The sequence below is a fragment of the Chroicocephalus ridibundus genome, chromosome Z, assembly GCF_963924245.1.
Source record: "Chroicocephalus ridibundus chromosome Z, bChrRid1.1, whole genome shotgun sequence".
Taxonomy (NCBI): Eukaryota; Metazoa; Chordata; class Aves; order Charadriiformes; family Laridae; genus Chroicocephalus; species Chroicocephalus ridibundus.
The window spans coordinates 51,377,567-51,400,200 of record NC_086316.1 but is presented as its reverse complement, the minus strand read 5'-3'; the positions used below and the strand labels follow the sequence as shown (position 1 = coordinate 51,400,200).

The following is a 22,634-nucleotide window of genomic DNA, read 5'->3' as shown; positions in this document are numbered from 1 at the left end:
ACTTTGGTAAGGCCTTTGACACCGTCCCCCATAGCATTCTCCTGGAGAAGCTGGTGAATCATGGCATAGACAAGTGTACTCTTTGCTAGGTTAAAAACTGGCTGGATGGCCGTGCCCAGAGAGTTGTGATTAGTGGGGTGAAATCCTCTTGGCGGTCGGTCACCAGTGGTGTCCCTCAGGGCTCAGTTTTGGGGCCAGTTTTGTTTAATATATTTATCAATGATCTGGATGAGGGGATTGAGTGCACCCTCAGTAAGTTTGCAGATGACACCAAACTAGGTGGCAGTGTTGATCTGCTTGAGGGTGGGAAGGCTCTACACAGGGACCGGGACAGGCTGGATCGATGGGCCAAGGCCAACTGTATAAGGCCAAGTGCCGGGTCCTGCATTTCGGTCACAACAACCTCAAGCAACGCTACAGGCTTGGGGCAGAGTGGCTGGAAAGCTGCCCAGCAGAAAAGGACCTGGGGGTGCTGGTGGACGGCCAGCTTAACATGAGCCAGCAGTGTGCCCAGGTGGCCAAGAAGGCCAGCAGCATTCTGGCTTGTCTCAGGAATAGCGTGGCCAGCAGGAGCAGGGAAGTGACTGTGCCTCTGTACTCGGCACTGGTGAGGCCTCACCTCGAGTACTGTGTTCAGTTCTGGGCCCCTCTGTACAAGAGGGACATTGAAGTGCTGGAGCGTGTCCAGAGGAGAGCTACCAGGCTGGGGAGGGGTCTGGAGACCAGGTCATATGAGGAGAGGCTGAGGGAGCTGGGCATGTTTAGCTTGGAGAAGAGGAGGCTGAGGGGAGACCTCATTGCCCTCTACAGCTCCCTGAAAGGAGGTTGGAGAGAGGTGGGTGTTGGCCTCTTCTCCCTAGTAAATAATGACAGGACGAGAGGAAATGGTCTGAAGTTGTGGCAGGGGAGGTTTAGATTAGATATTAGGAAGAATTACTTTACTGAAAGAGTGGTCAGGCACTGGAACAGCCTGCCCAGGGAGGTGCTTGAGTCACCATCCCTAGAGGTGTTTAAGAAACATGTAGATGTGGCACTTCAGGGCATGCTCTACTGGCAGAGATTGTAGGTTGTTTGTTTGTGGGTTTTTTGGTTTTTTTTTGTTTTGGTTTGGTTTTTTTGGCTGTGTGTATGGTTGGTCTCGATGATCTCAAAGTCCTTTCCAACCATGAAGATTCTATGATTCTATGATAAAAATAAAGAAACTGATTCTTAGTCACTTGGTATTTTATTTGTAACTTCAGAATAGTCTAAAATTTTAAATGGAAACTTCCATTCACAATTACTTGCAATTCATAATTGAAATAAAAATTATTTTGAACTGTGTTTGTTCTCATTAGCCATGCACTGAGGGCAAGGGAGACAACATCTACAGTGTTTTAATTTGGAATTAAAAATGCCATTTTTATAATGTATAATAAATGCATTAAAACTTCAATGAGAGGTCTTCTGCTAATTTGCATATACTGAGCTGTATATTTCTTGTCATATGTTTTTACTATAACTGAATTGAGAACAGGTGAAGTTTGAGTAACCTTTGAATTCTATAAATTCATTTTTAAAAACGTTTATTTTCTTTTTATGTTTCATATTCATTAAAGACTGTTATGTGATTTGTCAGTATTAGTCATTTTTCACTTTAAATAAAGCACTCCTGAAGAATGGAGTCTCCCAGTCTTTAAATTTATAGCCAGTAATACATGCAAAAGCTGTTTTAAAGCATCTACAGCACTGAACACCTTAAAATTACTGGTTCTAGAAATGGTGTACAGAACAAGAAAGTGATTGGTTATTCAGAAGTACACAGAGGGAATATTAGAAAAGATTGTTTTTACATGTCCTCTGGAGGAATTTAATGTTAAATGTTCTAAGTCCTTTTAAGATTAATCTGGAGAAAGAAAGCACAGCTTAAGTTTTGCTCGTCTTCTTTGCAGTTGACATGGTTTGTAGTTTATAAACAGCATCAAATTAGTTTGTCTCATTTTTATTTTCAATTCAGGTTTCTCAGCATCACCAATTCGTAGCTTAGGCCAGAAATTTTTATGCATACCCTTGTATTAAAGATGAGACATCTTTGAACAGGTCATAAGGACCTTCTTCCTTATGGCTGCTTTGAAATAAACCTCATCTGTTAATTTCACTTAAAACAAAATATGTTTAATTTTTGTTCAATTTTATATATGTTCTTTTTTATCTATTTAAGTGCTTATCTATGTATATTCAGGCTATGGGAGCATTGGTAGATGGCTATGCACATACATGGTTTTGCAATGCTCCTGTCTTCTGGCCTTGTTTTTACAAGCTGGGCAGGCAGGCAAAATGGTCAGATGTGCAATGCTCAGAATCTTCAGAGTCCCATTTTTTTGAACAAATAAGGATCTGAAATCTGAAACACTTTATTCCTTTATCATGTGAATGGCACTTATCTTAATTTTACAAAATTTTCTGATTTGCTTTGAATTCAAAGATAGTTAAAGTGCTCATAGGGATTTTCTAGATGGGGATACTGTTGTAAATGTATAAATAACTGTAAAAAAAGATCCTTAAAAGTACTTAGGCTTAAAATAACTTGTCCACTGAAAGGTATATTGAAAATGGGACTTGAGCACTTTTGCAAATTTTGCACCTAGTCCAGCACCTTCAGCTAAAAGCATCCTTTCTCTAGGCCAACCTTATGAATGTATATTTATCCTGTGAGTTGTAGCCAATTATCGGGAAAGTCATGTATCTGTTTTCATGAAGCTGCCTTTGTCTTGCCTTTGTGTTGGAGCAAGGGTCTCCTCTCACACTGAAGATGCTTTTGACATTGAAAACACTCCTACCATTATAATTTGCTTCTGCCATATCAGCAGCACATGATGTAGAACTTCAGATAATAGTGAAATCCTTTCTAAAATAAGGCATTGTATGGAATAAAAGGGAAGAGGTCAATGAAAAAACCATTCAGCTGTCTGATTAATTCTTTTTCTTTGATTAACGCAGAGTAATTCGTTACAATCTCTGCTCTTAAAATTGACAGTTCTATGTAAATTTCAATAATTTTTAACTTTCATCGTGTTCCATCCTTAGGAAGGCTTTGTATTCACTGAATTACAGACTGGTTGAGGTTGGAAGGGACCTCTGGAGGTCATCTGTCCAAGCCTGCTGCTCAAGTAGGGACACCTAGAACCAGTAGTGTTTAAAATTAGTATTCTTCAGCCCTACTATTGCTGAGGCCTTCTTGGTTAAGTCTTCTCCCCACTAACTTTCCTATAGTACTCATCTGTCTGGAAAGGCTTTAAGTCTTAAAGCACCCTGAGTTGCAATATAGGTTCCTATAATGTTCGGGGATCATTACATCCGGCCTTTCTGAACAGAAGTCATTTTCTGGTGTGTATTTCTAAAACATTTTTATTTGTAACAGAAGACAGATTTTAATTGTTTTATGTTCTCTTCCCAGTTTCCATGTCACAGTATTATCAACACATCAAAATCAGAAGTGCTCGCTTAAATGCAGATCCTGCAAATGTGTATGAATGACAAATTTTATGCTATAAAAATGTATCAGGAGGGTTGCTGAAGAATCTTATTGCTATGTGTACTTAAAAACAAAAGAAAATACTCCTTATTAGCAGGAGAGGAAAAAAATTCTGCAGAACTAGATGTGCCTTCTCTGAAATTGTGTCAACAGACTGTTGATCATGGAACAGTTTCCAGAGCTGCAGATATATTTGTATCTGTAATGAGCAAATCAGGATCTAAATTAAAGTTCTGAACTCCTTTAGAGATACATTTAATCATTATGTGACAGATCTTATAACATGCAAGTGACCAGGTTCTATGCCCATTTCCTGTGTATCAAGCTTTCTAATATGTGGAACTTTTGTATTGTGGAAAAGAGATCTGTGACTCAATCTGTGACTGACATGAGTTACGTAAAATCCTGTGTAAATGAATGCCTTCCAATGGCACATCTGAAAACCTGAAGTAATCGGCTTCCTCCAGATGGCATTTAAAATAAATTAAAATAAAATAAATGAGTTCGGCACACTCATTATCAAGGATTCCATGTCACCCACTGGAAGACCAAAAAATATTGTTTTCCCTAACCTGGTCCTGAATGAGAGAAATCTAAACCGACCCTGACTCTTTGCTAGGGAGTTAGGATATGCTGGAAAGAGTGTGTACCAATGGGTGCATAAATGCTATTTTCTGCCTCGGTAATGAATCGTTAGTAGCTGAGAAATTGCTTCCTTCTGGACTACAAAAAAAATCTAGATGTCTTAGAAAACATATTTGCCATGTCAGACTATGAAAGCTTGTCAATGAATACATTTTTCTTAGATTGAAAATTTTTTAACTCATTAAAAAAGAAAGCAAATGGAATAGCTGAATTGAGCAGCAAGGAATTGGAAACTGCTGTTTCAGGTAACTGCATGGACTTAGAGTGACTCTGGAGATGCAGGATGAAGCTGTATAGGTTAGTGGCTTCACTAGCTTTGTGGTAGCCAGAGGTAAAAGGAAGAAGGTAAGGAATCGTCCCTGTGCATTCGAGTTCAGTGATACCGTTAAATATCATGTGGGAAGTAATCAAAGGAACACATAAGGTTTTTTTCTGTGAGATTTGAGACACAGCTTGTTATGACGCATTGGTATAATCCTTGTTTATGAGTCACAGGCCCAGTCCATAGACGTATTTCAACATATGTCTAATTTTTAACATGTGGGCAGTTGCCATATGAAGACTCTCAGGCAGTTTTATATGGGGTGTGAGATATATCCACGTTCTTGCTTGGTATTGTTTGTGAAGAGCTGCAGCATTTCAGTCACGTTGAATGTGGATGAAAAATTTTAAAAGCAGGATCAGAGCTGACGGTGGCAGACTTAAGAGAGCTATGTGAATACACGTTTAGGACTAGCACCATAGTATGTAAAACATTTTGGATATTCCTTCTGATGAGAAAAGATGCAATGGTGTCAATTTGCACATTTGACAATGAAATAACTTGTTTGGTTTCAGCTATGTTAACTTTTATTCTGAAAAGCAGTAGTGTGTTTGAGAACAAAGAAAGGAAAGCAGTAAAAGTCTTTGTGAATGCCTGTTTCTGATAGTAAGTTTATTTTTGCCTATACCACAGACTTACATTCAAAAGGCCAATTTCATATTATCTGTAGTGTGTTCTTACAGTAGAAACTCACTACAGGTCATTTCAGAAGGGAAAACTGTAACTTACAAAATGTGATTAACCACTTGTATAGAAGACCAATAATCTCAACAGTGTTATACTATTTAGGGTAGATACAAAGTTGCCAGTGCTGCCAAATCATTTGTACTCTCTTGCTGCTAACTTTATTATCGGTCTGATCAATATTACACGGTTGGGACATTCTTCCGCTATATACCTGAAAACAATTATATTTTCCCAGCTATATTGTAATCAGATTATTTACTTTCAGAGATCTCTAGGTTTATGGTGTATCTTTTGTTTCTGCCAAATTAATTTTTTTTTTTAACGTGGAGTGGGAGGATTAGTAACTCGACTCATTTTGAAAGTATGAACATTTACCTGAAACTGTGTAGCGATTCTTTGTAAACAGAAATTGAACTTGCACTGAGTTTTGCATTTAAATACAACAAAAAAATAGTATCAGCTGCTCAGTGCTGTACTGGATGTTTGAAAACAGCTCATCAAAACACCTTCTAATTAGGGTGCACAATAATTTGCTTTTCTTCAGTGCTATTAATACTTAAGAATTTAGAAGGAATAAAAAATCCCATGTTAGACCTTTTTAGTGTTTAAGTCCTGAGACTGAAATCCAACCTTTGTTTGATTTCTTTGATTAATAGAAGTTAGGTCTTCTGTAATGAATTTGGATGTATGCTATTTGGCATTTAAATATAGCCTGCTTGGAACTGATAATTTATTTTACTTTTTAAAGGGCATGATTAAAAGTTTTATGGATGTCTACCAACTTGCAAGTTCCAGAATTGACATGTTAGTGAGAGAAACAGCATCTCATCAGCTTCACACTGCAGCCCTAAAGTCCAAGCTCCAAACAGCTTGTCTTCATGAAAGTGAGAGCGTGCAATTGGTAAGTCTGCTTTTCAAGTAATTTTTGTCATTTGGATGCGGTGTCGTAGCCACCATCTCCCTTCATACTGCATAGTTTCTGTAGGGAAATACAATTATATTTCATTATAAACATAATAGAACAGTAAAACTAGCGTCAACAGAAACCTTCTGAGACTTTTTTAGAGGAGAAAGGGGGTGGTAAATGTTAACACAAGGATTAATTTTACTATTGTATCTTCTACAAGGACCTGTTCATTGCTGCTGTTGCTGGAGAAGTATACGTTGTGATTTCTTTGCCTTTGGCAGTACAGTAAACAGTAGAACCAGAAGAATTTAACCATGTAAAGATACAGCACCATGTTAAACCAGAATGTTATTAACTGTACATGTAAAGAAAATGTTTATTAGGAGACATGATTTTTATTTTTTTTTTAGACAATTGTGGTTATGAATAATACTTCTCACTAAAGTTTCAACATTAAAATCCAATCTCAGAAATCATTTTTTGTCTAAAATGTTGTTGCCCACAAAGATACTTGGACTTGTCTAAGGCTAATAAGGCGATTCTTCAGATCTGAGATCTCTCTCTAGGGGGATTACTGAATGCAGACGTACTTGTGTCACATAGGCAGGAGGCCGGACACATAAACTGTCATAAATATGTAGCCAAGTATGTCCAGAATGAGACTGTGTAAGCTGTGCAACTTGCATACACTTGATGTATTTCTTTTCCCTCTTTCTTTACTTTTCTGCATAGGATAAAGGAGAAAGCTTTGGAGTTTGGAGGGTTTTTTTGTTCTCCTCTCCTTTGTCCTTTGTCTTCTTTTATTCTTGTGAAGCAAAGGACCATAAATAAAATGTGAATTGTTTGTCTGTCTTTTTGAAACAGAAAATCTGTAAGAAGAGAGCCATCACTAATGCAAATGACATAAACACATTGGCAAATGTATATTCAAAGGCTGTGGCTGTGGCTTTGGTTGTTTCCAACAGAATTACATTAATTTCTTATCCTGTTTCTAAATTGGATTAGCACAATGGGAAATTAGCACAAATAGAAAATACATTAATTGGTGCTGAATTTCAGTTTTAAGATCTTGAGATGGTAATTGTTGAATGAAAGCTTTGTTTTATTTGTGACTGCACATCCTTTCTAAGAAACTAAATGAAATTCCTTCACTGAAATTGCTTCTTTTCTACTCCAGCCAGGCTTCCTTTTTGTTTTTAGTAGGTTTACATGTGTCCTGGTGAGCCTGTGCCCAGTGTAATTGGGTTGCTCCTTTGCCTGTTATGATTGTTTTTGTTGTTTAAATCAAGATGACCACTTGTGTACTAAGGATTGGGAAGTCTGCCAAACTTGCTGCAGTGAGGTTTGCTTTCACTTGGATTGAGAGAGCTTTTAGCAAAGATAATGCTAGTCCTGTCTATGAAGGGCTCTGCAGTGGCTTGATATGTTACAATGAAAACCAACAGCTTGTTCTCCAATGCCTGTGATTAAATGCAGTGCTTTTTAAGTAATTTGCATTTGTCTACAGTATGAGTGTAAAGATGATACTTTTTTGCATTGTAGTAGGATTTAGTTGGCCCTTCTGTACAACCCTCTGGGGAGAAGAATAGTTCTTCCTCCTTTAGATGCAGTTTAATTTGAACCTAAGCATAAGCATTAATAGAAGGTGTTTTAAAATTTTAATGTAAAGGCAAAAAATTCAGAACGGTAGATTCTCAAGTTTCCATGAAAAACATATGAGTGTTTATGGTATATTTTGTAGTATTTGGGTTTTTTGTAAAGCTTGCCCCTAATATGAGCAGAAGTTGTATCAAGCATAACTTTTGATAACTTCAGGCATCACAGCTTTCCAAATGACTTACTTACATTTTAAAGTTTCATCCGATACTGTTCCGTTCTGATTTTGAGGAATAAGTTTTGCACTAAGATTCTATCTGTATTAAAAAAGTAGAACAGGTTTTTTTTTCTTTATTATTTTAAATGAAAGGGAGTAATGACTTTTCTTGAGCATCTATTTGGTTTCAGAATTGTACACACTTTGTTTGTTGCAATCCACTGTGTTCAATCACATATCCGGTTCTAGTAACATTTCAGGCAAAACATTTCATGTAGGAGACAAACACGGCACCTGGACTGTATTAATTGCAGGTCTTCATACGATGTATGCTTGTGTTCCTAGAACAGTAACTTATTGCTCAGTACTGAAACACATTTTTGAAGTGTCTTTCAGGTGTATACCATGTGTGGACCTTGTAAGATTGGGTTTTATCTCACTATATGTGGCTGGCTCTTGATGTCTTGTATGCTTATATGCATATATGCATAAGGTTCTTGTCCTCCCAACTGTCCATTGCATCCGAGTTTGGGACGTTCATCAGTATAGATCTTTTCCGCGTTCAGAAGGTATTGCTTTCCTAACTGACCTTTTTGTACTGAAATTTGCTAACTACATCGCCTTTCTTTCTACTCACACCACTTTTTTCCTTTTCTGTTGCTGTGGGTTTTGCTGATAATTGTAAAAAGAAAATTGATGCCATAAGGCAACATCAAGTGATTCTGACACTTAGATAAAAGTGAGTCTTTTATCTAAGACTCTGAATTGACGTCTCCATCCTCGTCTGCTTCTAGTCCAACCATTTTCCTTCTCATCAATAGTGTTTAGATTCTGAGGTTGCTATGTGTGCTCATGCTAATGCCAACAGAGAGGAACAGGAAGGGATATGATTATGATGGACAGAGATGAGATGAATACTGGAAACACTGCAAACAGAGAAGAGAATTATTATGTGGGGTGAAGGGGAGTCAATAGCAGAATGTCTCTGTACTCTTCATTAGTGTCCAGCTATCTGTCTGTCGTACTTGTCTCTGATGGTTCTTCCTCTGTGCAGAGAAAGGCCCTGTGCATTTTTCATTCTTGAGTCTCTTTAAAATTCAGTATGGCTGAAATGCAAATTATTGGTTTTCTACCTAAACCTTCCTTTTTTTTTTTCCTATTGTTCTCTATTCCTGTATTTCTTTTCTGTTTTGGTTTGTTGTTCTTTTTTCTTTTTAATTTCTCCTGGTTTTGTTGTTGTTTTTTTTTTCTTTACCAAATGCTTCTGAAGTTTCCATTACATTTCTAAATGTCTTTTTCTTCTATTTCTGTTATCAAACCATTAACATTTTGTAATAGTCTTTCTTTGCAACCATAACAATTTCACTTCTGTACATTTCCTTGTTTTAAAAAAAATCTACTTTTTCTGAAGTGCAAGTACCACAGTCACAATTCTGTCCTCCATAACTTGCTGCATGCCCACATTAAGGGTCATATCTGTAATTGGTAGAGCTAATAATAATAAGAGTTCAGCTAACAAGATGTCATTGATGTGGCCATACGCAGTCTTGGCTATAAGGATCTAGGTTACCAGAGGAGGAGCAGAGAAGCCAGCAGTCAACCTCTAGCATGAAATAAGATGGAGAATTATTTTCACTGAGCACTGAAGGTCAGTACTGGACCGGCACTGCCATTTTCTCCATGAAATTTAAGAAACTGTATTCTTTCCCTTTACACATCTCTTTCTTTATGCCTTCTTGCAATTTTCCTTAGGAAAGCTTAATGTGCTTAGAAGGTGTTTTTAGTGGAAGTACTTCACGGGTAGTAACTAACAGTACACATGATCTGTATGCAAGCAGAGAAGATATCAGCTAAAATGTTCTTGTATTTCTTTTTTCCTGCCTATTTCTTGTTCAGCAACATCTAGTAATAGAAACATCACAAACTGTGATGTGCTTCATGGTTTCCTATTAAATGAACACTTGCCAGTTACTTTAACAGTACTGGATTCTGTGCTTTGATCCATTTTACTTCTTCTTCAGATACATTAGTTTATTACTATACTTGCACTTTCATTCAGAGTTGCAGTAATAAGTAGGCTTTGAACTGAGAGCTTTTAAGTGCTGTACTGTGCAGTAGTATAGTCACAAGCAATTACTTTGCGGGTGCTGTGGGGAAACATGTGGCATCATATTAGCCACATGGCAAGCACATGAATCCATGGTGTCTGTCTGTACTGCCAAAGAGTTTGTTGCTACAAGCACAGTGTTGTAGGGAGTGGATGCAGTGACACTGTATTTTCCAGGATGACCTGACACATATAAGGAACTGACAGACCTCAATTCATTATAAAATTTCTCCAGGAAGTGTCTTTGGAGCTTTCAGCCCTGAGATTTTGTGCCTGATGTTAGTACTGCTGTCAGAATTTTAAGAATTCAAAATATTCTGGTATCAGTTTTTGCAGACAAAAGAAGTCAGGTGTTCCTCTGATTCTTAATGTGCAGCTGATCTGGTGATATTCCTTTCTTTTTCTGCTTTCACTTCAGAGTCAATAGAGAGTAGGAACTGAAGGGGAAAATACAGTAATTTATAAAGACAATGAGAGAGAAAGGCTTTGTGTACACTGGAGAAATGGAAATTTGGGAACCCAAAAGAATAACTTTAACTGAAGGGGGGAGAAGGTGAGTTTGAGATGGGTGAGAGGGGCGTAGTGAAGGTCAGTAAGAGCAGCAGAGTTCTCTCACTAACCACAAAAACAACTGTTGATTTTGGATGCTTCTCCTAGCTGAGGTTGAAAATGAAATCACTCGTTGCTTTATGTGGCTTTGCATCATCCTTACTTTTTTTTCCCCCACGGTTGTGGCTGTGTCTGTCCTTTGTCTGAAAATGGCTAACGATATCACTTAAAGTACCGAAAATATAGAAATTGTAGGTTTTGATAAGGTGAGAGAGGCAAGTAGAATGATCTTATGCATGAAAAATCTATATTTATTGTTGAGATGCTAGTAATTGACGTATGCTTTCATATTTTTGTGTTGAAGAACTGCATTAAGCAAAGTGTATGCTTTTCTTCCTATTCAAAGCAGTCAGCTCTCAGTTCTCATGATCTGCTTGAATCTCATTCATGGGGGCCAGAGAGAAAATAAATATTTAAAATGTAAACTTATCAGTTAACTACACCACTGGCAGTTTCTTCCTACTTAGCCAGGCTGGTCAGGGCAGTGGTTTTACATGTCTTTCCCCCATACCCTTTGTTTCCTTGTCACCAGTTCCATCTGTGTTTCAAGGCCGAGACCTGCATCTAACAGGGATGCAATCTCGAACATTAGAAATATGAGGACAGAACTGGAGAGAAATAAAAAAAAAAACCTATTTGCCTTTTCACTAGCTGCATAGGAGAAAGGCGCTCACTTCATCGGTGTCATGTTAAATGTCAGAGAGCGTCTTTCATGGGCTGGAGCCATATCTCTTGTGTTAGGACATGGAATGACTGATGTAGCTGGGGGAATTCTTCCCAGATGTTTCAAGAAGCAGATAGGTCCTGGACGAAAACTCTGCTTGGCTTTTCCACTACTTCATGCTATCCTGATGCACAGTTGAACTGAAAAGATTTTTTGAAAGATTTGGAATTGAACTGGTTTTGTGAAAGATTTGGACACACTAGTTCTTAATTTGCCTTACAAAAAATAATCAGACTTGTTATTTTTATTGTTACCCTCTGTCTTGCAGTGTTTTCTTGGAAATAGTTTGGGAGGGAATTCGGATAATTTTAACTTTTGCTCAGTACTGTCAATTACCAGTATGTGGTTTATTTACTGTGAAACATATGAATATTCTTAAAGTGATAGTAAGTACAGAAAAATCAGACAGACTCAGAAGGAGAATTTCCCAACTACTGAGTGGAAAATGGACATGGAAGTGTGGAAATATCAGTATAGGTGAAAATAGAAAATTGTATTTGTAGTATTTACTTAGCTTGAAATCTCTATCAGGCTGAATCCACAGAGCAGTAATGTCTTCCCGAAACTATTTTTTTACTGAAATATTTGCATTTCTTACCTGATTTTAAGCAATTGGGCGTCACTTGCCAACCTTACTGCCTCGCCAAGGAATGTGGGTATCCTAGTGCAAATGCTCACCGTGTCATGTGGTATTGCTTACACAAGTAGTAGTTGTAACCAAACAGTATAAATCATGTCGTTTAAATTATTTGCTTATTATATAGTACCAATAAAAAAATAATAACATGAAACCAATATTATAAATCACATTATGTAACTTAGGGCAAGGTGTTCAAAACCAGTTACAGTAATCCAACAACACACTTGCTATTTTGTAAAGAATACTTCCTTTTCTATCCAAAAATTTTTTGATACTCAATATTCTAGGTATGTGAACTTTTAACTTGTCAGACTATTGTAACATATTTGAAAATTATAGTAATTTGATTAAAATGTTGCCTATAAGGCAGAAGGTTCAGTTAATAGAATCCATATGTAATTAAAACGCAGAACTAAATGTAATCAGACCCCAGTGACTGGTGCCTTCATATTGATAGTTTTACAATGGCCTCTGGGGTTGAAAGTTTATGTTAAAGTTTGTAATGTAGCTATGCTCCAGAAAAAGAGCAAGACAGTTTAGCCCTTTTAAGGTATGACAATGTCCTAAAGTGATAGCCTTACAACAAAAATACTTGATAGTCTGAATTTTAGGGGTATCTTCCACTGGCAGGTGGTAGAAGCACAGGACTACTGGAGTGTTCTAGTCAGAGAATTGCATTCAGCAGCAACACTGATACATAAACGTCCCCAAATGAAGGATCTTGCTGTGAGCAAGTAACAGTGGATTTTTTTAATAATATAGTTACTTAATTTGTGTGCATTCATGTTTGAATCATCTGAAAGTTATAGACACAACACTATGTACCAAGCCACAAAAGAAGTTTAAAAAAATTTCCTGAACTTAAAAAAAAAATAAAAATTATTTTCTCTGGACAGTTTTAAGAGTCGACATCCTGTGTTAGAGTTCTCTAATCATCACCAGCACAATTTACAATCAGAACACACAGAGAGCCAGTTCAGACCAGCTCATCTGTTGACTTTGGCAGAAGCCCTTAATCTCACTGTGTGCAGCTGCCACTTGAGAGCTGGGGACTCGGCAGAGAGCCGAAGGAGGGTGGGATGCAGGGTTGGTCAAGGCATGAACACATAGGCCTGCTTCATTTCAACAGCCGTACACTGCTTTTTTTATAGTCTTTTCATTTTACAGCCTTTTTTTTTTTTTTTTTTTTTTTTTATTTAAAACCTGAAATTAAATGAGGACCTCTCATGAGCCACTGCGCTCCAGGCATAAGAAATTGTAATGTCTGGCTTCCAGAAACTGTCCCGTCAAAATGTGCTTCTGATTAGGTGGCTTAATTACAGCTGTGAAAACAATGTTGATTTAGGCTTCAAGATTCCAGTGCATGTCAGCCGTTATTAGCTAGCCTTGGACTGAAGCCACCATTTTAAAACTCTGTACCACTAAAGTCACACACTGCCTGACAACTTTTTATTTAGGCAGAAATGTTGCCAGAAGCAACACATTTTATGCAAAATATTTTTCATTGCGCAAATTTCAAATGTGACACTGTTGATGGACATAAAATGGGTAGTTATGGGTGGACTTCACCAAGTCCAAAACCTAACTTTTGCAAAAAAAAAAAAAAGCCCAGCACCACCCCCCACCCTACCCCCCCCCGTTTCAAATAATTTTTATAAAGTTTGACTGACATAATGCTTAATTTTAATTCCTTTAACTCAGTTTTATTCCAAATCCAGCATGTTGGTTTAACCACCCGATTTTATTGCATCTAAATTTTCCTGACAGTTTCATTTGCTGTTGGGAAATAAAATTGCCATTTTTGCAACATGGGAAATAATGGCTAGTTTCAAAACCAATATGTTTGAAACTTCCTTTGCCTGAAGCAGGTTAAGGCACACACTCAATTTACTTTAGGGTAAAAAAGCTCATTAAATAGTTTTTAATATTTTAATATAATTTAAGTAACTGCTTTCACAGTGGGAAGGCTTATTAGGCCCGTGTATTTACACCTGCAGAGAGGTAAATGTTTGGGTAATTAGGTGGTTTCCAATACTTCAAGTTTTCAGTGTAGTTGCAGAGTTAATGCTGTAAACACTGTAGATGGACACAATGCATTTACTGCATTTAAATATTACATTTCCACTTGTAGTATTTTACTTTCAAGTGCTTAAGAAGGAGGTATAAGTGGGGTTGGGTTGGTTGGTTGTTTTTACTTTGTTTTGTCTGTTCTCAAAGTCTCTTTAATGACACGAATTGGCTAAGGAATGTGAGCGAATGTGTGTGGGTGTTAGCTCTCGGCAGAGACCGGCGCTTTGGAAAAGCAAGATCTACATTCTCACTTCGCAGTTGCCATGAAATTCCAAATGTCCATGCTGTGCAGTTTAATGGAAACCATGAAGTTCCTAAATGACCGCAGGTTTGTTCCAATGTTAAGCACAAAACAAATCTTTCAAGTCATTGGCTGAGTCGCAAAAAAGGAGGGTCGTGTTTTCAGGAAGCTAATCTCCTTTCCTTGTTTTTTTTTTCCCTTCATGGTTTGCATTTCTATGGCATTAGAAATGTGTTTCTAGTGAGGTACTGGAACTACCAGCTCACAAACAAGGGTCCTCAGTTCCCAGGACTGAAAACAAGACACTTGGAACCTGAAGCTGTATTCATCTCTTATCCTAAATGCTCGGGCCAGTGCAACAATTGTACCTCCCAGAGCAACTAATTGGAAATTGATTTAGAGAAACTAATGATTTGGATGAGGAAACAAGTCTAAAGTATAGGTTCGAGTTTGCCCTGTAAAAAAATCATCATGCGTTCATTCTCTGCGGGCAGCAGATTAACAGAGCAGAAGGAAGCGGATGCCTACGCCTCATTTTGTTCAGTTTTTGCAGGAGAAATACTGGAGTGAGCTAGCCTTTTATTTGCTTAGCAAAATGGTACATGGGGTTTCCTGAAACTGAATGTTTCAGAAAGGCCCCAGTTGCTGTGGAGGGCAACTGTGAGTTGGGAGACAGCCATGTGATGCCATTTTCCTTATTAGATGTTTTTGCAGTGGTCTTTCAAAATGTGTTTCATTGGTAATATGCAACGAGTTTTATTCACCAGCCGCGTCTGTTTGCTTCCTGTTTTCTACACACCCCTGTTTCTTTTGCCTTCTTCCCATGCCTCTCAAAGTGACATTTTCAGCACATCAAATTAAAAGAAACTTTAGTATATTATTACATATACCGCTAATTCTGCAGTAGAAATAAAAGTATTGGGAGTACTGGACAGGCTGTTATTTTGAGAACTGGGTATTTCAGACCAGGACGGCTAACCCTGGGAAAAAGTTTTTACAAAAGAACAGAGCCGAGGACACAATTTTACTGGCTTTATAGAAGAAAAGGAATATTCTCTACAAAGGCAGACAAATTCACTTCTTTCCAGACTCAAGGACTTTTACTCAGGCCAGAAGGTGCTTCCTCCTCCCTTTTGAAGAAGTTATTTCAAGAAAGAGAGCTGGGAAGCTTCTATTATTCCCTGCTAAACTGTGGGTTAAACATAAAGGGAATGTCTGTTTGTTCTGAGACTGTGAATTCGCTGAGAAATTTTTGTAGAGGATTAAAGCATAGCTGCACCTGAATGAGTCTAGCTCAGATACTTAAATGGCAAATGAATCCATGCAATCCCGATTGTCATCTTCCTGATATTTCCTTGTCAGTTTAAATTTAGATCCTGCGAGGTATACTGTTGTGAATAATTATTTCCGTATTCTGACACCTGTTTGGTTTTGTGTTTCAAGCTAAGTATGTAAAGCACAGTTTATAAGGAGAAAATTCAGTGCTGATGTTCAGGCATTAGCATTGATAAACAGCGCGAGATGTGTAGATGCTACCTGTAAGTTGCAATTCAATTGGTTGGGATGATAGGTGGAAGGATTTTTGTTGCCTTTTGTGGTGTTTCTCGTTTACGGTGTACCACTAGCTCATTGCCCAGTTCGCAGGGAAAAAAGACAAGAGAGCAAGACCTAGGGCAGTGTTTGCAGGAGCCTGCCTTTTTCTCAGCCAGTCTCAGCAATGCCTATGTGTGCAGCATGCCCCACTTACAGTGTAACTTGGGTAATGCTACATGCACCCATTTAAAATGAAAAAATAATAATAATAAAAAATTTGTACTGACATTTAACTGGATTGGGCCTGGAGAATCTACTTAAGCATAAAACTACATTTAAAATAGTGGGGAAGTAAGCATTCCCCTCAAAAGATGCACTTGAAGTGTTTGTAAAGCAAAGTCTCATGCTTAGAGTTTTTATTTCCCTCTGGATGGCGGAGAAGACCAGTGCCCCACCACCAGAGAATTCAGTGCCAGCTAGTGGGCAAACTTTCCTCCACAGGAGACAACCGTCTCAGGTGCTGTATCTCCTCTTTGTCTCTGCTTCTGGTGTGCCGACTGGAAGGAAGGTCATGGGAGCACAAGGCTGGGTATCATCTCCACCCATGGTCCCACAGCAGATTTCTCAGCTGTCAGATCTCACCTTGGTGGTTCAAGCAGAGGAGGAGTGGGTCCTCTGCAGGCCAAAGGGAGATAATGAGAGTGATAAAGAAGGGTAGCTGCAAACCATAGCAGTCTCCTTTACTTTGTGCCTTTCTGGAATTTATAAAATCAGATTGTTTTTCTGTTGGTTTGCTCGTGCGCTTTTCCCCTGCCTTCTCCTACAGTTGTGCATGTTTGCATCCTTTTCAACTGGGAAAAAAAAACCAAACATTTGCATTCCTTTCTGTGACATATTAACAGTAGAGTACCATGGTTTTGTAGAAATGCATGTGTTTACCTACTTCTTCTGCCTGATTGCATGCATTTTGTACTTTAAGCATAAAAGTTAATGTGAGAAATTAAAAAACCCCCAAACCTCTAAAATATATTAGATAGTATGACTTGCAGAGATGAAAAGACAGGAAATTCAGAGTTAGGACGTAAAGCATAACACTGTTCTTAACTCATAATTTTGTTCCTGTAATGTTGACATGATTTAAGGGCATACAGTCACCAAGTTACATCTTAATGTTTGTTTTTACTGGGTTTTACATACTTAAGTCACACTGCTTAATATTTACCCAACATATATTTATTTATTTATTGTTGCTGGTTTTAAATTACGTGTAAAAATTTTTCGTAGAAGTCTGTGAAACCCACATTATGTAGTGAAGGCACAGTTTTTCTAGCTGATCATAGTAAGGACCTATTTTCTCCAGAGACTGGACTCCCTGAAGCAGTTTGGCCTGTTGAATAAACTGGTACTTGAACAAATTTTAAAAATGTGAAACGAGTACACAGTAGGTTAAAGAGCTGCATTGTCATCTAAAAGGATGTTATCGTGATAATAATCTTGATTTTTCAAATAACTTTCGTTTTCTTCAGTTTGCGTAATGGTTCAGTTAAAGAAAAGGACTTAGAAACAAATGTGTTTCTTAAACTATCTTTCCTTTCCCATTTTACAAGAGTTTGGGGGTTTTGTTGACTTGTTTCAGAAATGCTACCTTTTGGAAAGGAAGGACTCTCTTTTTGTTAAGTAATCAATTGACTGTTTTTTGTTTGGGTTTTTTTTCCCTGTTTTTTTAATGGAAGGTAGGGCACCTATAAAATGCCCAGTAAGTAATAAAAATTATTAAAAATATAGCCAAGGATAGCGTGGTTATTCACCCAGAGAGTTTCCCTGCTACATGTGATGCTATTAGGAAAGCAAAGTGACATTATGATGATGCAATGATTCCATTTCATCCTTTTCAAATGGTGTAACTTTTTCAGTTCCAACAGCTTTCCAGAGAGGGACCCATGGAACCTTTAAAGCCATGTTGCTTTAAGACACCACACTTTTGGGTCTGGTCCTCAGATGAAACAGGCCAATAAACCCATAGTTCACTCAATAAATGTCACCATAAAGCTGACATTACAATACTTGCCTCTCTCAAATTTGTATGTTCACCAGTATCTTGAAAGCCTTCTGTCCTATTGAGGTGTTGCAAGTAATTTGGCAAAGAAAGCCCTTGGAGGCCAGAGCCACAATAATGAAAGAATTCACAAATTTTTCAGCTTCTGTTGAGTACCAAGGATTTCATTTGATCACAAAAGGATCAGCTTATATAGTGGTTATACGATTATGGCCAGTTAGCCTTTCAGACTCTCAGTGACATCAAGTTTTCTTTCACAGGGTCTAGTAAATGCATTGCACTTGGGAGCCTGAGCATGTATTGTAACTTAACCAGGAGTTTGCAAAGCTTTCTGACTCTTAAGGTCATTCATTTCATTTTAATTCGTGCATGTCAAAACATCCTATTGCTTTAGGAATTTCTGGCTTAATTTAATAACTTGCTGAAATTAACTACACTTTAAATACGATTTTTTAGAAGAGCATAAGCTAGTTGGGAGCTCTAAATAAAGGAATTTAAGGTATCATTCTGGAGGCACACCAAATTACTGAAACATCCCTATGTAAAGTGATTTTTTAAAATTGTGTTGCAGTGTTACAAACCAAAAAGCTGGAGACACCTCTCTCCAAGTCTCCTTCTATGTTCTCCATGACTCTTCTGATAAAAATTTTACATGCCTGATGAAAAGTTTGTAGTGTTGTATGTGGTGGGGGTGGGTTGTGGTTTTTTGTTTTGTTTTGTTTTAACTCATCTGTGCTTTTAGAACACACGTTTGGCATACATATATGAAATGGTGAAATTACATTAGCTTTTTTTTGTGTTGATTCACATAAAATATGATTGGTATGCAGGAAATATTAATTCTATTTGCCTAGTGGACTCACTCGAACTGCATGTTCAAGCCTCAAAGAAAGTGATGATCTAGTACCTGAACTAAGAGCAGTTTTTAGAGGCTGATTGTGCTCAGGAATCTAATAAGTATAAAAAGTTCTATTGAAGTAATGATTAGATTTTTTTTATTTAATTTCAGTCTGAAGTATAACTGTATATATAAATTCAGCCAAAACCAATAGAGACAGTAAACCTAGCTCACCCACACTCAAGTTGTTTATAACTGATAAGCTTGATTCCTTGCCCAGTTAGTGTAATTTGGATCTTGCATTTACAAAAGACCTACATGTTAGCCATCAACTGAAATTGAGCCTAAAATATTTTTTTTAGGCTATTCAGATATCAACTGATATTTTATAAGCAATACTGGCAGAAAGCCAACTGTTTTCGCTGACCATTACTGTTATAAAACTACCCTTTAGAACTCTATTGAATATATACTGCTTCAGATATTGCATGCAATTTGTGGGAGAAGGAGTAATTCCCTCCTGAAATTACTTCAACTAAGTTTTACTAGGGATGAATGAACATTAACATGCTTGGTTTGGATAAGCAAACAAAAGCTTGAAAACTATCCCAAGCCTACAGGGAGCCAAATGTAAGTCCTCCCAGTGAATCTTTCTCTAAGCTAGTTTATGGGGGAGGGGGATGGAGCCCTTATCAAGGTGCACAAATCCATGGGACCTGATGAGATGCATCTGCGGGTCCTGAGGGAACTGGTCCCATTTTTAAAAAGGGAAAAAAGGAAGATCCAGGGAGCTACAGGCCAGTCAGTCTCACCTCTGTGCCCAGCAAGATCATGGAGCAAATCCTCCTGGAAAGTATGCTGAGGCATATGGAAAGTAAGGAGGTGATCCAACATGGCTTCACTAACAGCAAATCTGACAAATTTGGTAGCATTCTACAATGGGATTACAGCATTGGTGGATAAGGGAAGAGCAACAGAGATCATCTACCTGGAATTGTGCAAAGCATTTGACATTGTCCCACGTGACAGCCTTGTCTCTAAATTGGAGAGACATGGATTTGATGGATGGACCACTCAGTGGATAAGAAATTGGCTGGATGGTTGCATTCAAAGAGTTGCAGTCAATGGCTAGATGTCCAAGTGGAAACCAGTGACGAGTGGCATTCCTCAGGGGTCAGTACTGGGACCGGTGCTGTTTAACATCTTTTCGACAACATGGACAGTGGGATTGAGTGCACCCTCAGCAAGTTTGGCGATGACACCAAGCTGAGTGGTGTGGTTGACATGCTGGAAGGAAGGGATGCCATCCAGGGGGACCTGAACAGGCTTGAGAAGTGGGCCTGTGGGAACCTCATAAAGTTCAACAAAGCGAAGCGCAAGGTCCTACACATGGGTCAGGGCAATCCCAGGTGCAAAAGCAGGCCGGACAGAGAATGGATTGAGAGCAGCCCTGAGGAGAAGTACTTAGGGGTGTTGGTTGATGAGAAGCTCAACATGAGCCAGCAATGTGCACTTGCAGCCCAGAAAGCCAACTGTATCCTGGGCTGCATCAAAAGAAGTATGGCCGGCAGGTCGAGGGAGGTGATTCTCCCCTCTACTACACTCTCGTGAGACCCCACCTAGAGTATTGCATCCAGCTCTGGGGACCCCAACATAACAAGGACAGGGACCTGTTGGAGGAAGTCCAGAGGAGGGCCACCAAGATGATCAGAGGACAGGCTGAGAGCATTGGGGTTTTTCAGCCTGGAAAAGAGAGGCTCTGGGGAGACCTTATAGTGGCCTTCCAGTACCTAAAGGGAGCCTATAGGAGAGATGGGGAGGGACTCTTTATCAGGGAGTGTAGTGATAGGACAAGGGGTAATGGTTTTAAACTGAAAGAGGGGAGATTTAGATTAGACATTGGGAAGAAATTCTTTACTGTGAGGGTGGTGAGGCACTGGAACAGGTTGCCCAGGGAAGTTGTGGATGCCCCATCCCTGGAGGTGTTCAAGGTCAGGTGTCCCTGCCCATGGCAGGGGGTTTGGAACTAGATGATCTTTAAGGTCCCTTCTAACCCAAACCATTCTGTGATTCTATTATTTTGGCTGGGAGGTAGGAGGCTACACATCTGCATTGGACAATCCAGAAAAGTGCACTGCATTGTCCAGTGCAAAAGCGTGGAAGTCTTTGTCCTCCTTTTAAAATCATTGGCGATTTTAAAAATAAACTTAATTTTGAGAAAATTAAGTTGACAGTAGTAATAGTTGATTTCTAAGCATGTAGTATAAGTCAGTAATTTTTTGCTCTGTCATTAGAGGATCTTTTTAAGAGGCTACTCAGTTTAATGCAGTTATTTAGATGAACTGAGATTTAGATTAGCCTGTAGCCTAATACAAATGCAGATGTTCTTACTCAGCATGCAAGTGTTTGTCTGTATTTTGGATAACACGTTACAACCAGTGTGTTTTTCAAATAGGTTTAGATAGGTTGCACAAACCATGTCTGTTTCCAGTTTATGATCCTAACTCTGTTGTCTCCTGAGAACTAACATCAGTCTGCTGTTTGTTAAGGGCTGCTAAAGGCTGTTAATTCAGGAGATCAGCATTTCCCTTCTAACTTCAGTATTATAGACATCACCAGATTATATTCTTACAACCAGGTGGACTGACATCACTTTTTGCTCACTTAAAGGTTTTTGGAGAGATCTGCAATGATATTCTTGACTAAGAGGCCTCGTGTGTCTCTGGTGCTCATTTTAAGTCTGAGTCATACCATTTTCCTACTTCAAATCTGAGTGAAATGTTTGCTGTGTTTTTTTTCATTGCTGCAAAACTACCCATTTTTGTATCACCAACCTCTGCCAGAGGCGTGCGAGCTCCAAGTCCTTATGACTTGCTTCTTTTCACCACCTTTCATAAAGAAAAGTTCATTCCGTGTCCTTTCCATAAAGTCCGGTTGAGAGAGGTATCTGCTTTACACCTCAATCAATGCATTTCCTTTTTATTTTCCTTCATGCTTATGTCTTCTCTTGAGCTTACACTTTCTACAAACTGGATGCCTGCTTCTCTTTATGAAAATCAGATTTCTTGTGTGAAAAAATGCCCTTTCAATGGTTTTTAGAGAGAACTTCAAGGTAACTTGTCCCTGTAGATATGCTGGGAAAGCAAAAAGGTTACATAACCTACCTGAATTTGCTGTAGTTTAGCAAACACCAGAATCTGAAAGGGCTTCATGAGTAGTCTTTTGAGTCTTGCCTTGCTGGAGTTCTGATAGTTGAAACCCATAAGGCCACCAGAAGGCATTTGCTAGAGCAACTCTCTTAATTCCACTGTCCAGACACCAGTGCTCATCCAGACAGTTCCAGCCTTGGTTAACAGCATTGCCTCTTCAGCAAAGAGCACTTGAATATCATCAGTACCTATTGTGTATTTGATTTTTGAGGGCCTTTTCTGAACTACTTCACATGTTTAATACAAATATACTTGAGAGAAGTAGTGAGCGGATGGGAGTATTCTCAAGGCCTCTGTCTGCAAAGTAACAGTGAGTACCATGTTCTCATTCTTATGTAAGCTATCAGGAGAATCCTAAAATGTTGCTTTCCATTTTTTTAATAGTTCATTTGTTTTGTTAGCTACATAGATTTGTATTTCTGAATATTATTCCTCAAAAATATTGCATATTTGGCAGAAATGTGTGGCAAAAATTAATCTTCTGAATGCCTAAAGATTTTTTAATGCAAGAAAGCTGAATCATAAAGACACTTTCATTGTTTGTAGACCTTTCTCCTTTATGTTGTTAAATGTTACTATTAGAAATAATAACTAACTTTTCCCCTTGTATCCATATTGCTGATACAGTATATCTTTATTAATTATAAAGCGATTGAAGTATTTTACTGAATCAGTGTAATTTCTTTTTTGCCAAAATGTTTATGATGATTAGCTCTAGG

The 22,634-nt window shown here is 38.3% G+C and overlaps 1 protein-coding gene across 4 annotated transcripts in view; it reads left to right on the top strand.

Annotated features, from left to right (window-relative positions):
- CCDC171 (coiled-coil domain containing 171) overlaps nucleotides 1-22,634 on the top strand; it is a 153,702-nt gene that overhangs the window by 122,288 nt on the left and 8,780 nt on the right. For all 4 annotated transcript variants that reach the window (XM_063320553.1, XM_063320554.1, XM_063320550.1 and 1 more), the window contains one exon: nucleotides 5,917-6,069. In XM_063320553.1, the coding sequence (XP_063176623.1) occupies nucleotides 5,917-6,069 (153 nt within the window). The remainder of the gene's footprint in view (nucleotides 1-5,916; nucleotides 6,070-22,634) is intronic.